The sequence below is a fragment of the Zophobas morio genome, unplaced genomic scaffold, assembly GCF_036711695.1.
Source record: "Zophobas morio isolate AGI-343-1 ecotype UQ-CSIRO unplaced genomic scaffold, CSIRO_AGI_Zmor_V1 ptg000006l, whole genome shotgun sequence".
Classification (NCBI taxonomy): Eukaryota; Metazoa; Arthropoda; class Insecta; order Coleoptera; family Tenebrionidae; genus Zophobas; species Zophobas morio.
Window position 1 is genome coordinate 14,643,208 of NW_026972111.1, and position 16,032 is coordinate 14,659,239.

General features: G+C 33.2%; 1 protein-coding gene across 5 annotated transcripts in view; it reads right to left on the minus strand.

The window, feature by feature from the left end:
* Nucleotides 1-6,178: 6,178 nt before the first annotated feature.
* Nucleotides 6,179-16,032, minus strand: part of LOC135123663 (lethal(2) giant larvae protein homolog 1) — a 39,875-nt gene continuing 30,021 nt past the window's right edge. The window contains exons 10-14 of one of the 5 annotated variants that reach the window (XM_064048503.1): nucleotides 13,161-13,680; nucleotides 12,865-13,105; nucleotides 11,113-11,365; nucleotides 10,924-10,964; nucleotides 6,179-7,137 (exon numbers count right to left, since the gene is read on the minus strand). In XM_064048503.1, coding sequence (XP_063904573.1) covers nucleotides 7,045-7,137; nucleotides 10,924-10,964; nucleotides 11,113-11,365; nucleotides 12,865-13,105; nucleotides 13,161-13,680 — 1,148 coding nt within the window. In that variant the 3' untranslated portion in view covers nucleotides 6,179-7,044. Of the gene's footprint in view, nucleotides 7,138-7,447; nucleotides 10,804-10,923; nucleotides 10,965-11,112; nucleotides 11,366-12,864; nucleotides 13,106-13,160; nucleotides 13,681-16,032 lie in introns of those variants that run through there. The other 4 variants (XM_064048505.1, XM_064048504.1, XM_064048506.1 and 1 more) reach the window with 4 other exon arrangements.

A 16,032-nucleotide genomic window follows, 5' to 3' on the forward strand; every position in this document is an offset into this window, starting at 1 on the left:
GAAGCCTGGTAATAATGTATGATGTCTTCTTTTGCATCTATAGCATGATGCTGTGCCGAAGCATTGTTTGCTTGGGCCATGGTATAGGCTGTTTGTACACAGATATTCATGAATCTTCATCGGTCTTCTGGCGATTTGGCTTGGAATTCATTTATAGATTAAGTGAGAATCTCGGCAGTATTTTCATGATTTAAAGTTGGAAATTGTTTCCATTTTGTCAACCTGGGCGTTTTCTTTCCCGTTTGCCGTAATTATTTCGAGAGATAGAAATCTTGTCTGTAGAAAATCCATCATTTTCTCGAATTCTTGCAGATTGTTCGGGTGGTTACGTGACTGTTCGTAGAGCCTATTAGTCCCATGTTTCGGTGTGAATGTCTAAATTGTTTAGTTAATGCTTCTAGACATTCTTTTGTTGTGTCATGTAATTCCTTCTGCTTCTGTGCGGATTCTTCTTGCATTCTTGGCTGAACCAAAATTCTGTCTAATACTTAATAACGGCAAGACTTGTCTTGCTAAATTTTTTAGCCTCCAGATTCCATGCTGTTTCCTAATTGTTTTCAGTTGAGAGATGCTGGATCATTCTGCTGGACTCATGTCTGATGTACGTCTTCAGATACTGTATTTTTTCAATTTTGGAGAGCAACATGTTGTGGATGACTTTCGTGAATAAATCATGGAAAGCATTTTCCAGTAAAAATTGGGAGTTTGATTTGGAGTCGTTGTATATTCGGATTCTCATGTTGATGGGCGGACGGTGCCTGGATTTTTTATTTTAATTTTTCAACCACAGCCTCGTACTTCTCTTCAGCTTTCTCGTACATCTCGTCGGCAAAATATTTTTCTTTGAAATCACTTGCATGAACATAAATTTCTTCATACAGTTCTACGATGCTTCTCCACTGACGCTGGATTTTTTCGGATAGAAGTTCATACCTGTCTCTGCTGTAGTCTTGGGCCAAATCGCTCTTTATTTTGGCCATTTCGGTGGAGATTTTTTGCAGTCTGAACAATTAACGTCGGATGCGGGCTTCTTGGTCCTGGTTCGAGGTATTTCTTTCCATCTTCATGCAACGGTTCTAATTGATCGAAATTACTGCAAAATACTTGTGGACTGTTCTAACTGTCTTCAGTTCTTCATGATTTCGTTCAACTTCGTTCCAATACGCTTGGAGTTGTTCCCACTTTTTGGATCCCCAGTTTTGATTTCTTCTTTTTGCTTCTTCGGTTAGCAGAGCATACATTTTCTTCCCCAAATCTTCTTTCTCTTTGGCTTCCTTGTTCAATTCTTTCATGACGGATTTGGTTAGCATCTTGCACCCTTATTTCTGTGAGAGCGTGCTGGGTATAAGGAACACCACCGATCGAAAATTGTCTCGGAAGTGGTGCTTGTGTAAGAACTGCATTCTCACAGCACGAAATTGTAGACTGGAAAATGGTACGGGATTAGGGGAGGAACACCACCGAACCGCAACCTCACGGTCTGAAAATTGTGGACTCGGAAATGGCGTTCTAGTAAAAAAGGAGTGGTGCCACTGGACTGCAGTCTCACAATCCGAGTTTGTAGACTTAAGGGTGGCACTGAGTGAAGAAATAGACACCACCGAACCGACTTGGAAATTGTGTATACGTTAAAGAAGATGCCACTGGACTGTGGTCTCACAGTCCTAGATTTTAGACTTGGAAGGTGGTTCAGTAATGGCTCAAAGAACCATGAACAATTCTGGGGTAGAATTGTGGGAGTGGCAAAAAACCAATAAAGCTTAATACTGATTTATTCAAAAATAAAAAATAACCTAACTTATTTAAACAAAAAAAACTACATATGTACAATATATCAGTGGTTCTAAACTAATGGTAATATTAGATATGAAAATATAATTCCTCCCAGTTTCTTGTGTTTTCTTTTGTTTTACTACCACTGTCTTCGTAAAGCTGACGACGCGTATTGAAATGATTGTTTTAATAATAATAATTTTGTTTTACTGTCTGAAAAGGGTATATATAAGCCCCTTACCTAAACAATACTGGGGGCTGCTAAAACTTCGTATTATTTGCCGATTTTGATGACTTTCAGCTGTCTCCTCTGTCAACACTATCGAACTGAGTGAGCTGATTTTTTTTCAGGCAATTAGTACTCACACACTAGAAAATGTAAAAACTTTTAAGTCGCCGGACCAACATTTTGTTAAAGAAAAAAATGCTTGAATTTTGTAAACTTTCAAAAAACCACGAATTTGAAACTTTCAGTCTCCACGTTCATCTTTTCACACCAGTAAGTCCGACTCTCTAAGAGATTGTTTTAATGAAATTATTAAAAATAATTGACTATTCTCTTACAATATAATTTTCTTTCAGTTCCAATTAGTGCTGCTACTGACAACACCTCTAGTACTAGTTATGTACAGTGTTAAGCTTAAATTGGTAGCAGTAGTAGTAGCTGAAAGTGTCTGTCTTGGTTTTTTTGGTTTCAAAAACAGATGCTTAAGATGTGGGAACGTATTTATCGGAAAAATTTATGAATTTAATTACGATCAAGAGTGAGGCGAAAATAGCTAAACAGGACTTACTGGCATGAAAAGATGAACGTAGGGACTATATTTTCGGAAAGTTTCAAAATTGTATTTTTTTTTCTCAACAATGATTTCAGGGCATAAAGTAGGATATTTTTTAAAGTTTACATATTTCAAGCAATTTTTTTCTCCAAGGAAATGATAGTCCAGGAACTTAAAACTTCCGTCACATTTTGTATTGTACGAGTACTAAATGCCTGAAAAAATTAATTCCCTCAAATCAAAATCAGTAGTGTTTATTATAATTATAACGAAGTTTCAGTAGCACACCATGCATTAATGACTTGTTCAGATAAGGTACCTACTTTGAAAGCATACTTCTTAGGCAGTAAATGAAATTACAGTCATTTCAATACGTGTTACAAAAAAAAGTTATAGCCTATAAGAGCAGATTGGAAATGAAACATCCAAAAAAGTAAATGACGACGGTTTTTCACATTTGTTACCTAAAAGATCATCCTCAATTTTTTTCATCAATATCAAAAATCATTCTGCGCACTTTTTTATTAAAATTTAGTGTCTTCATGTGGAACGACCCTACGTACTAAACGAAACTACTACGAAATGTTATCAGATATTTGGAAAAGAACTAATGTGTAACAAATTATTAATATAAAGTTCATGAAGAAGAAAATAAATGGTAAAGCATTGGTCGAATTGGATCATAATAAGTACAGAAATATTATTTATTAAAATGAAATACATAGCTATGATAACTAATAATTTGTTGGAAATTTCTAAGAATACTTTTATTGCATTTTGACTTGATGCACTAATTTGAATGAAATTGTCCAAAGGCCTTCGTGGAATGACTGATTACCTGATTTTTTTATGGATTCCTATAATGTGTTCCACTCGGGCTAATTAATACATTATTGGAATGCATTCGAAAAAATTTCTGGAAACATTCATTGCACTTGGGAATGCACTTGAGAATTTTATTTTTTCTGGTGTTCCCAGATAGAAACGAGAAACCTATTTTTTCGTACTCGAGGGGTCATGGAACGTCCAGAAAACATAAAAGTAGCAGTCGTCAGATGGACTCGATTACAATACTTCCTTAACTTACGCTCGGGAAGTAAAAGATTATAAAAAACCAATTAAATAACTGGAAAGATATTTCGTCATTTAAACGGACACAAACGTTGATTTTTAGTCATTTTGTTCCAAGAGTTCTTCTTGTGCAAGTTTTAAATAGTCAATACTCGTGCGTCTATTCGATTGGATCAGGTTAATTTACAAAGATACTACTTCCCTTCTAAAATCTGCCCGCAACAAATTTATTAAATACAGATTTATTTTTGTCAAAAAAAATATCTACTCTATGGTTTAAAATACTATCTCAAAAAAATGTCTGTACAGGAAATTTTGGTCCTTGTGCATTTTAGTCCTAGCTAAGTACTAGGACTAGAATGGAATTATGAAAACCCGCAGAGAGGAGGTGCAGAAGTCTAATGCCTCGCTGCTGCGTGTTGAATTCCGACAATACTTTTGCGTGCGATATTACATGTAATTGACTAGTTTACTGTACTGCTTTCAAACAGCAAAGTGACTACTTCTCTACCTGTAATCACTTCGCTAAAAATCACAAAGAGCCTCGTACTTTTTAGCGTAACGTCATTTATATGTTTCCGGCACCAAATTTTCCATAACAATTATTGTTATTAGTACCTAACAAACGAATGAAGTTCAGTTTTTGCTTTTAAAATGTTTTGTTCTGTCATGACAACTATAGGAATCGTGAACAGATGATACGATCCAAACGCATAAGATTCGGTTGAAATTATTTGGGTAATGTTGTTATTTACTATTAATTCTTTGTTACACTTTATTACTACTTATGAAAAAAAAAAGTTCGCCGTGGATGAGTGAGCATTTCGTTGACACATCGGAATTCGCGTTTGATAAAAATTTCAGGACAAACCAAGCCGTAGTTTTTAAATGCAACCCTTGTTTCTCCTTAATAGGCAAAATTCACGTAGTGGGAGTCACCTTAATAGAACGTCCTTGTTTCTAACACAATTGATAACCTTAAATAGGGGACAACTCAAATCGGCACAAAGAATATCGATCTTTCCCAAGAAACTTTAGCTTACTGATGATCTTGACTACGAGCCATGTTACTGGATCTTGATGGCTTGTTGCGGTCTAAAAAATATAAAAATTTACACTGTCTACATTCCGTACACCTCTAAAGTTCTAATCTGCAGGAACTCAAATTAATTTCTTTTTTGTAAAAAAAATTTAGATAAAGCTGCCCTATCATTACATTAGTATTAAAAGAACGAACATTTTAAAGATTCTTATTCCATTGTGACATTACATCAATCAATCAAAGTAAACATAAATGAACACTAATTTTTAAACAATACTGTTCTTGTTCTCGAAACAAAGACTCAAAATTGTCCCTCTGGTGCTTTATTCTACCAACTTCGCTACATTAATACTTTGTTACAAATTACCTGATAATTAAATCAAAATATAAAAACTAACAGAAGCTTGAGCTACATGTGCGCAAGGTAAATTGCATTTCTTACGTATTTTTCAAAACAATAAGAATCTAAACGAAGTACCTAACACTTTGCCCAACAGAGCAGTAATAAACACTGACAAATTTCTTACATAAAAGGATGCTACCCTCTAAAAGTGTCTCTTCCAATAAAAACCGAAAAATTCCTTGAACTCTGCGATCAAGTTTAAGTCGCAATACATATTTCCTGAATACCAACCTGTTTTATGACATCCACAACTGTGGCAAATTGTGATGTCGACATTACTTCCCTTCAACCAAAAAAAAACCAAACCAGTAATCGCGTTATTGATTCTAATTCCGGGTGCCTGTACGAACTGACTACGTCAATACAATAATGAAGTCATTTCCTTTTGTATAATATAAACATCAATCAAAACTAAAAATCAGGCAGGTGCACATAATGTGTCTAACAATTAAAGTTTTGTTTTAGTAGCTTGCTAGTTGGATACTATATTTTAAGTCTTGTGTTCATTATTGACAATTAGGTGGCAGTTGTTTATTTCACTCCCTCGAAATCAAATCATACTGCATAACATTGTTAATAAATTAATTATAAGTAAAATAAATCAAATGTAATGCGTGATCTAATTGATGAACTGATTGAAATAGGTAATTTTTTATCTGATATTCTGCCTTTTGGTGCTTAATTAATTACATCACGCATCCTTTAAATTAAACGTATTAAAACAATTTTATAAAAAAATATAAATTAATAGAATTAAGCATTAAATAAAAACTTAATGGTGACATATCCTATATTAACTGTAGATTTTTTTATTAATGTTGAAATAGGGTTTATATTACTTTGTTAAGTCTGACAAACGAGCCAACCGGATTTTTCCTAAAAATCTGTTCAAATCTAAACAAACGTTATTATAATGTGCCATAAATAATTGTTGACCTTGTAAATTTAAATCAAAATAATGTAATTTTATGTGTAAATAATAACATTGAATATTGCAATCTTGATTTTGTCTTGATACATTTATTTAAATAAAAAGCATTAAAATACTGACAATTCTGTTATTTCCTGGTATGAGTAGGAAAGTGGGGTTGAAAAAAAAAACAAAAGAAATACCAATAAACTCTTTATTCACTCAGTGATGTTTCTGTCATGTGAATCATTCATAAATATAATTTTCATAAAATGTAAATAAAGTACCATAATATAAAATATTATAACGAAATGTTAAGGCCATAAAACACACCTTTCTTTTTCACCTAACAGCGACAGAAAGTTGTCAACGTGTCTATCAAAAGGGTTACTCTCACACATTCATCAGTTAACCTCCACCATTTTGTTTGTTTGTATAAAAAGCTGCGTCATGTCAACTGTTGACACCGTCGCAATAGTATAAAATTATTTAGCTTTGTAGAAAACGGTGCCAACAGTTTTCATTTGATTTTTAATAAAAATGGCTTAAATTTAATTCTCCCCATTTGATTTAATAAGTTATGACTTAACACGATTGTTCATTAGTGTACAAAAAGAGCTAAGCAGTGACAAATACTGTTTCGACAATATAAAAAAATCACGATTTCCATGTTTAAATACTTTAAAATTTTCACGCAACATCAAAGTTCATTTATTATTGTTTCATTCATTGTAAATATTTCAAAATTAACTTTGATATTAACACTTACATAATTAACGATATGAACATACACACTATATTAAAAATAAACAAGTACAGTATTCCGTAAGTGTAAAAATTTTGAAACAATAGTGGTCCCAATAAAATCTCTAAAACTAGTAAGTACACGAATTTTGGACGAATTAAGTAAAATTATTTAAACAAGCAAGCTACAAAATTTGGTACTTAGAAATTATGTAGTACTAAATAAAAAGTTCAGGCACATCGATCTCAATAGGTCAAAGAATTTTTTAAAAAAATTACGAAATACTGGACATGTTGATATGGCAATTATTATTTTCACCGATTATGCGTCTCCGTTTAACTGACCATCGGAATCCAGTTCTTCGGCCAATGCTAGCGGGGCTCGGAGAATATCACTAACTTGTATTTTTTTAATCTGCAAAATAAATTAACACACTCAACAAAACATACAGGGTGTCTCAGAAATAAGTACATTAATTTTAACCAGTAACAGAACTCGTGAAACGGAACAACTTTTTTATGTAGCATTTTTTCGAAAACTCAAGTCGAATTTCGAATTTTCCCACCCATATATTCACGAGCCGTCTATGTTCACCTTAAATAATAACTCAAATAATAACAACACTACAACAATGAAGAAGGTACCCTAGCAACCGTTTTGACACTGACAATCATTTTTATGTCAATGTTTTTATTAAACGTTGTCTCTTTAAAGTTTGTTTGGCATAGATTTCTAATTTATAGACGAAATGTGTTGAAATGGCTTTGTTTTCAAATCTGGAATGCACCGATATCGTTTTAACGTACGGTGAATCTCGGGGAAACGGCACTCGCGCCCAACGAATTTTTTCAGAAAACCTCCCAAATCGTCGTCTGCCAAATGTGCGCAGTTTTAAGAACGTTACAGCATTTTCGAGAGTACGGATCTTGTAAACCTGCACCTCAGGATCGGGGTAAGTTACGCAGTAATAGAATTGCTAATATTGAAGAGGCTGTTTTGAAGAGTGTCGAAGCTCGACCGGGCACTAGCACGTATCACTCTCTAGTGTGATGTATCGGAGAGTAGTATTTGGAAGATACTCAGAGAACAAATGTACCCCTTTCAGGACCAGAAAGTTCAGTTACTGAAACTAACAGACTTACCACGTAGGCAAAACTTTTGTAAGTGGGTTAATAGAAAAATAAACGAACAAGCAAATTTTGTATCTCTTATACCATCAACTGATGAGGTCGGTTACACGAGGGAAGGTGTTCAACACCCACATTTGGGCCGATGAAATTCCGTACGCCATTAGGGAGCAGTATTTTCAATTTCTCTCTAAATGTTTGTCACATTGACACGATTAGGAAAATACGTATCCTAGTAACTGTTTTTGACCATACATTATTAATTATAATAACTATTAGTGTCCATGGGTGACTAAGGATCCATGGGCGGGTAACCTTAATTGGGATATAACTTTAACAATTTTTAACTTGATAATTAAAAAGTTCTTGACAAAACTCTACTAAAAAAAGTTGTTGAGTTCAATGAGCTCTATAACTGATTAAAATTAATGTACTTATTTCTGAGACACCCTGTATAATACAGACATAGCTAATAACTGTCAATGGTAGCTTCAAGTGTGGCTGCTTCTACAAAGAAATGTAATTTACAAATATATCTTCAGTTATTATTATTATTTTTCATTAATATTATACCAATACCAAGTGTTTAATAATTTGATCACATCATATCGACATTAAAAACAATAAAGACGAATATTTTATAGCATTAAATGTTATCATTATGACGTATAACTCCTCAATAACAGATTCAGTGTAAGATAATTTTAAAACATAAAAAGTTAATTATTACAGTACCTTTAATAAACAATTTTTTTATTTTATCAAATATTTCAAATCAGTTTAGACACGATGTTACTTTTATAATTATATTTTAGTCAACTTTTTTAAATATTTTTTCATGTACATATTTCATTTGACCTTAAATCTTTACATCATTAGAAACTTCTAAAATTATATTGTATACAGAAACCATAAAATATGTTGTAAAAATTCAAATATGCGTATGCGCCTCGTTTATGTTCCCGTGAACTATCAATAGCAGCGTCGCAAGACTTTGTTAATTTCGTGAAATCTACTAATATTTTCGTAATTTATCACGTTATTACGTTATTTCAAATTTAAAAAATTTATCAAAAATCAGAAAAAGAAATACTGAACTTGAAGAAACCGTGGTGAAAAAACCTCTGAACCATATTACTGAAATTATTGAAATTCAAAGTTGAAAAATTCACTTCGTAATTCTGATCTTTTAATGTGAATTTAATGAAGTCTAAAATTCCCATAAAATTGTCAAAAATGACCGTCAACAGTAAAAAGCAAAAGTAAAATTTTTAATAAAATATTAATAACTAATTATTTAACCATCATTAGCCATGGAGTTCATATCAAATAAATCATAATCACGAAGTTAATTCTTCAAGTTTGAAGCCTTCTTAATGACGAACCATGGAGTTTATCTGTCTTTTTTTTTATTATCCTGTATATGGATCATTGTTGTACTAAGTACTAAATTAGGAGTTAAAGTTAGGGACCAAAGTTGTACGTTCCCTATACAGTTGTGCTCAACAAAAAAAGGGAAATGTCAAAAAAATTAATTTTAGAAGTTAGAAAATTGAACGGTTGTCTTTGAAATGTCAATTTTGCGAATTAATAGCTTATCTGTTACGCTCAAATTAAGTTTGACAAAAATGTGTTAACCTAATAGTTGTCTAATCGACAAATAAATGACAACGTCAATTTACATAATGAAAAAATTTAATTCTCATTTTAATTAAACACAACGGTAAAATTATTTTTGACTTTACAGAGTGTTTTCTTTTTGAGGCATAGCACACAACCTAGTTGCATTAAAGAGAACACCCTATATATTTTTATATATTTTCATTAGCCTCTTCCTAAGCCTTATAATAACAATAGTTCATTTTTGACATTCCTATGCGAGGTTGCCACGTTATTTCAATTTTCTGAAATTTTTTGGCAATCCAAAGGCCAACAAAAAAAATCGCATTGATGTTATTTTTAAGATCTGAGTTACGCCCTTTATTGCGATATCAATTAAATCAAATTTTAATAGACAGTGTTTATAAAAAAAAATTGTAAAACTTACCAATTCTCAAATATAGACATTTCAGTTTTTTCAAATAACACACCCTGTATTTTATTACTGCATCTTACTCTATTTTTTGTTCCTTCTTTCAATACGTCGGCGTGTCTATTAAGACTAAAAAATCACAATAAATTTAAATATAGAACACACTTAACAAAAAAGGAAGTGAACAAGAAACAAAAGAAGAAGAAATTTTTATTTGAACAATAGAAAACGTAATATTTTGAAACAACTAGATTCAGATTTTTACATTGCGAAAATACACCGCATTCACCAAAATGTTCTCTTCTTCCTGGTATTCCAAAATATTATTTATTACTAATGAACGACCAAAAAATTTCACTGGTGTTTTTATTTACCTGCACATACTTACTCTTACCATCATTCAAAGTCCACATGGATGATTAGATATCAGAAATATTTATTAATGCGTTATGATCACACAAAATAATCACAAAAATCAGTCCCAAATAAAACTTTCTCATTGTAATGCGAATTAACCAAACACTTGAAGCTACCAGTTCAAAAAAACTTCATTTAATTATTTCTGGATAGAACCAATCAAGACAAATGCTTGTTTTTGATAAAAAAATAAATTTAACTAAATCATTTTGTACGAAATATAGAATCGTCTCTTCCAAGCTATTAATACTAGTATTTTATTTTTCTGTTTTAACTTACAACTTTGTAGTTAAATTACATCTGTAAACAATACGCAGTTTTTATTAAACAGTTGAAACAACAACAGTATTATACAGTACATGTCGGTAGTATATTGTTTGCAAAAAAATATTTTACAATAAAATCGGAGCAGCAGGTTCTATATACTTTTTAAAACAATTTTAATCCATCAATCTTTTGATCGGTTCATTTCCAAAAGCATTCGTATGTAATTAGTATGTTACTCTGAAAGAAACAGTACAATCAACTGAAAAGTTAGAAATATTAGTGTGTTATAAAGGGGTGTTTTCAATGACACGTGACTACATTGCTCGATTATAAAAAAAAGTGTGTAATAGAGCTAACCTCTAACGTCGGTGCAGGTCCGTCCGTGTCACTCTCTATGACTACAAAAGCAACAAAAAGAACACATTTAAAGCGGGTAACAAATAATAAAAAGCTATGTATAAACAACTGCATATTTTACAAACTTGGCAAAAAAGATTGGAACTTTTTAGAATACAAAAAAACAAAAAACAAAAAGCATCTACTCACTATTTTCTTGGGCACTAGTGGCCGTTGACGTCGTCGTCGTGGTAGTTGTACTGGAAGACGTGACAGTACCGTCTTGGCTATTACTTATGACCGTCGTAACTGTTTTTGTTACGCACATACCGGAAATTCGCCTGTTAAGATCCTCACCTGAGCCAAGGTAATCCTTGACACTGTCTATGGTGATGTCACCCACACTACTGGACACCGTCACGTTGTGCAGTGTCTCTTCGTCATTCTCTCTCACTTCTTCTGTCTGCAAAGTAAGACCGATACTGTTACAAAAACGCAACGACAAAAGGCAACGTACAGGTTAGTAAAACAAGTAAAAGTGATTTCAGAACAGGACTATCTATGAGGGTTATGACACATGAAACGAAACACGTGATCACCTATGAAAGACACAATTTGACAGTATCTGTGGCAAAATACATGCAGTTACCTTGTTTTAAATTTGGCTAATGATTAATAATCAATATAAGCTCAGCGGAAGAATATCTATAACACGTCCAGTTTGTTAACCCATCATTGATTCTTTTGTTTTCTATTTATTACCTCTTTACTTTGTCACCTTGTTACCCTCCTCGGTGGTTGCTGCCAAGAATCTGACTTGAGTTATACACTTGACCAACAGTAACATACACAATAAATTTTGTTTTTAAATTACAAATGTTTGTGTTTTATGCATCGTGAGTAACACCAGCTTGTTAAATAAAATGTTTTCACTTACAATTTGCATTAAATACAACAATTGCTAAAAAACTTTGTCTCTTAAATATAAAACTTCAAAAACAAAAACCTTTGACATAAGAAATTCTTTTTTTATGTGATATAATTATATGTACATGAAGAGCTTACTTATAAAATGAGTTGTATAACCGTTGATCTGTTTTCGTAAATATAGCTATGATGTTATATAATTACTTTGTGTACTTTATACTGATTGTTCGTTCTTTTTGGTATATATTATGAAGCTATTTATGTATAGACAGTTTTATTTTTCACAATAATTTTCAGAGTTCGTATAAAAAACGTAAAATATGTAAGCTAAGCCCAAACATAAAACAGAACAAAAATTGTTTTTAAGGCAAGTCGATGGATAAAGTCGTCCAGTAGAGCTAAATTGTTCCGGTGTTAATTACTGTATACATAGGCTCAGAAGGAAGAAAACTGTATGCACACAATTTTGTATATGTACTAATAAAATTTTATAGCCCCAACTGAGTCAATAATGCGAGTGTCACAGTTGCGAAATTTTATTATTATACAAAAATCATATGCTAGTTTTGAACTCTAATAAATTAAAATGGCTGCAGGAAAATTTAATCAAACTCTATCATCTAAACGGCTTTGCCAATCGAATTGCTATGAACCAAACGTGATTGTTATTTCACGAAAAATGAAAAACCATTTTTAAATACATATTTATAATTTTTTATGTAATACATATATGGAAGTCCAATTTATCTATAGTAATACCAGACAATTGAAACGTCACATCACTAATCAGGTAATAAGTCACTATACCAATAAGTGAAAATATTTATATAAAATTTATTAAACAATTGTAGACGTAAATACAAAAACGATATAAATCAATAATATTTAAAAACAGAGAATATAAAAATCTAATACAGAGTTATAGCTGCTAAGTTTCCTTGTTTTGCTAATTTATAATCTAGACATGCACTACCTTATAAAATAGACTGCACTACATTGCACAAGGCGACCCAGAACCACATTCACTCATCTTACCTTGTCGGCATCGACAGTTCCTTCGGCATTTCCGTTGACCAAAACTTCGCTTTGGTTTTCTTGTCGTTCGCCTTCCGATCCAGCGTCTGATGTTGCATCTTCGTTTTCGCCTACTGGTTGTGGAAGATAACATCTCGCTGTCGTCGCCGACGTTGCCGACAAGGATAGCCTCTGCAATTCCGAGGAGGAATGCAGATATAACGCTTCGGCACTTTTCGTGAACACTAGAGAAGATATACCACTGAAAGAAAAAAAAAAACAATAATGAAAACAGAAAAACTATAAAAACAACTTACTTAATGTCTTCTCGTTTAATTGCCGCAGCATTCAATTGTCTTTTCAGATCGGGTATACTGAAGACCAAACAGTCTCCAATATTAGTCAGGCACAAAAGGTCGATTTCGGAATGTGTAGCATCCGTGTCTGGATTCTTACAGGTAAACGTAGCGAAAGCCATCCTTCTGACTCTGGCGCCGTCTTGAGCCGTTAACTTAAATTTACAAAATGCTTTAACCGCTGGCAAAGTGAAAATTTTGAACTGCTCTTCGGAAGCTATGATCACTCTGTGCGGTTGGGTGGTGTCTGGAAGAGGCGCAACGCCTTTTTCTACTTCTAAGGGTTCGGGGAGTGGCCTGTTGGAACCGTCCAATACTGCTATAGCTATCACTGGCGCCCTATGCTTCAACTGGATCTCCTTGGCAATGTGGCAGGTAACGTCGTCCGTTTCTCTTTTCGACGCCGACGGTACCGTTATCGTGAAGGTGTAAACGGTGCCGTTGTTTGTACCGGCCCATAACGTCGGGTTCGTGTTTTGGGCTACAATTTAATTCGTGAACAAACTGACGAAATACGCTGCGTTGTGGCGCGTTACTTTGAAATATGTGAGAGGTACAAACACCAATGCTTGGACGTGACACTAAAAAAATCGTCGGAAGATCTCCAAAGAATGTTGTTGTTTTTTTTTTTTAACAAAAATAGTTTGTACTATTTTTTTAAGTAAGGTTTTCCATACCGGATTTACACGACCATTAAAAATTTTCACTAGATCTGTACAATTAAAAAAATAAAAACATCTTGCGATAAACAGTGACGTAAAAAACTGTTAACATTGTATCAATTTTTGTAGCCTGCAAAGAATCAAGTGAACATGAAGCTGGTCAAAAATAAAAATGTAGTGTGGTAACATTTACATATTGACAGTAATAATACTTTCTCTTCCATATAATTAAAGTATGTAATAATCTGTACGATGAATAATAATCTAGCAATTTATTAGTAACACGTCCTCTTTCGTCAGACACAAAAAGAATTTCTGTTTTACTTCCTAAGCGATGACTCAGTCTAACTATTGCAATAGGGTTATTTATATTTATGAATGTGTTAGTGTCAGATCTTTACAGCTTTTACTTCCAAATCGACGTCGAAGCAAAAAAAATTAAGTAGCAGAAATTGAAGATGAAATGAAAGGTATGAAAAAGAATTTGGATGTTATGCAAAATATTGGAAGAAAAAGTAGAAAGTCGAGAAGATAGTACCAGTAATTTGGAGGATACGCTGGCTGGTAAGAATAAGACCCCCAGAGAAATGAAAATGGGAAGTTTCACCAGAGGCTGTAATCCAACGGGAAAAATTAATGGGAGTCCGCGGCAACCACGATCGATACTAGCCCTGAAGTATCAATTTTACGTACAGAACTTTTGAGAGCTAAAGATCTAAGGACTAAACTCGAAGAAATCAGATTGAAGACCGTGACTGGACAGTCCAATCATGGGCGAAGCAGAGGTAGAAATCTACATTGAAGATGACTGACGACCTCTCAAAAATCACGTCTCTTCCTAGAAAATGACAACAAACAGATCCATATATTTCCTTTTGTCCCATCTCGCTATTTCCCGTTCTCTCTCCATGTGGCATCGAACCATCGGGTTTAGTTTTCTGGTACCACATGTCCATCCTTTCCAAGGAAGTCGTTAGAAAGTAAATTGCGACTCGAGCGTGCCTAGCTCTTTTTGTTGAATTTCAAGTAAACGGCAGTTTTATAACGGCCATGGTAATAAAAAAGTAATAACAGCTTAGTTTTAGTTAAATTTTGTCAGTTTTCTGCTGGGGATTTTGTAGTGCTCAACTCGTTTCTTCTCGAAGCGTAATCTAAAATTTAATTTTCTTTTTTGTTCAGAGTATTCTAATGTCCATTTTTGTCCAGCGTTTCAATTTCCATTTTCTAAATTTGTAGTGTAGGTAACCGAAGAAAAGTGTTGCTGTCCCGGTGGGAATCGAACTGAACATCTTTCACTTGCCGGGCGGGTGCCTTGACCATTAGACTACAGAACGGCTTATCTTTCTTAGCTTACCAATCTGTTATTGTGCCGCCACAGTAGATATCACCGTGAGCAGTGATCCATTTGTTCATCTTGTTTTTTTATGTAATTTTAAATAATTAGTTGAACTTTCTTTTTTTTCGTGGACTTTGCGGCCAACCCTTTCGAGATTGATAAACATGATAGTGATTTAAGACTGTGGTACTACTGAATGACTCCGTGCCCTGGAGCAGTGAAAAGGGAAGTTTCGAAAGGTGAGAAGATTCCCATTTTTCTGTAATATGCCCTTTGGATTTCTTTGGTAGAAGATCAGATAAATTCACGCTACCTATTTAATTTAGTTAATTTTTTTTTTAAACCAAGTGTTATTTCTGTGAAAATAGGGACTATTTAGTGACCATAGTGGGTACATCTGAAAATAATTTACCTATATTTTTTTACTAAAATTTGAAAATACATTCCTTATAATACAACAACAAAAAAAATGCCCCAAAAAACGGAAATTTAAAATTCAAAAAACAAAAAAATAACTTCATAAAAAGCAACAGTCAAACATAAGCCCACCACAAATTAAAACCTATCCTGAATTTAAATTAGGCATTATCAGTCTTCCTATTCTTTACCAAGTCATCAAGAGAAGATGCTTTTCTTTTTAAAATGTTAGCTTGTAATACAAAAGCTTTTTTGTCTATATTTTGCGTTACAGTATGTTCCTCTTTTTTAGTGTGTCTTGTTTCTTTTAATCTTGACTGTAATTCTTTTAAATGTTTAAATCTTCAGCTTGTCTGTTCGTCTTTTCTCTTACATTACGAATTTGTGTGAGAACGACAGCGTCCTTCCGGAGTTTTTG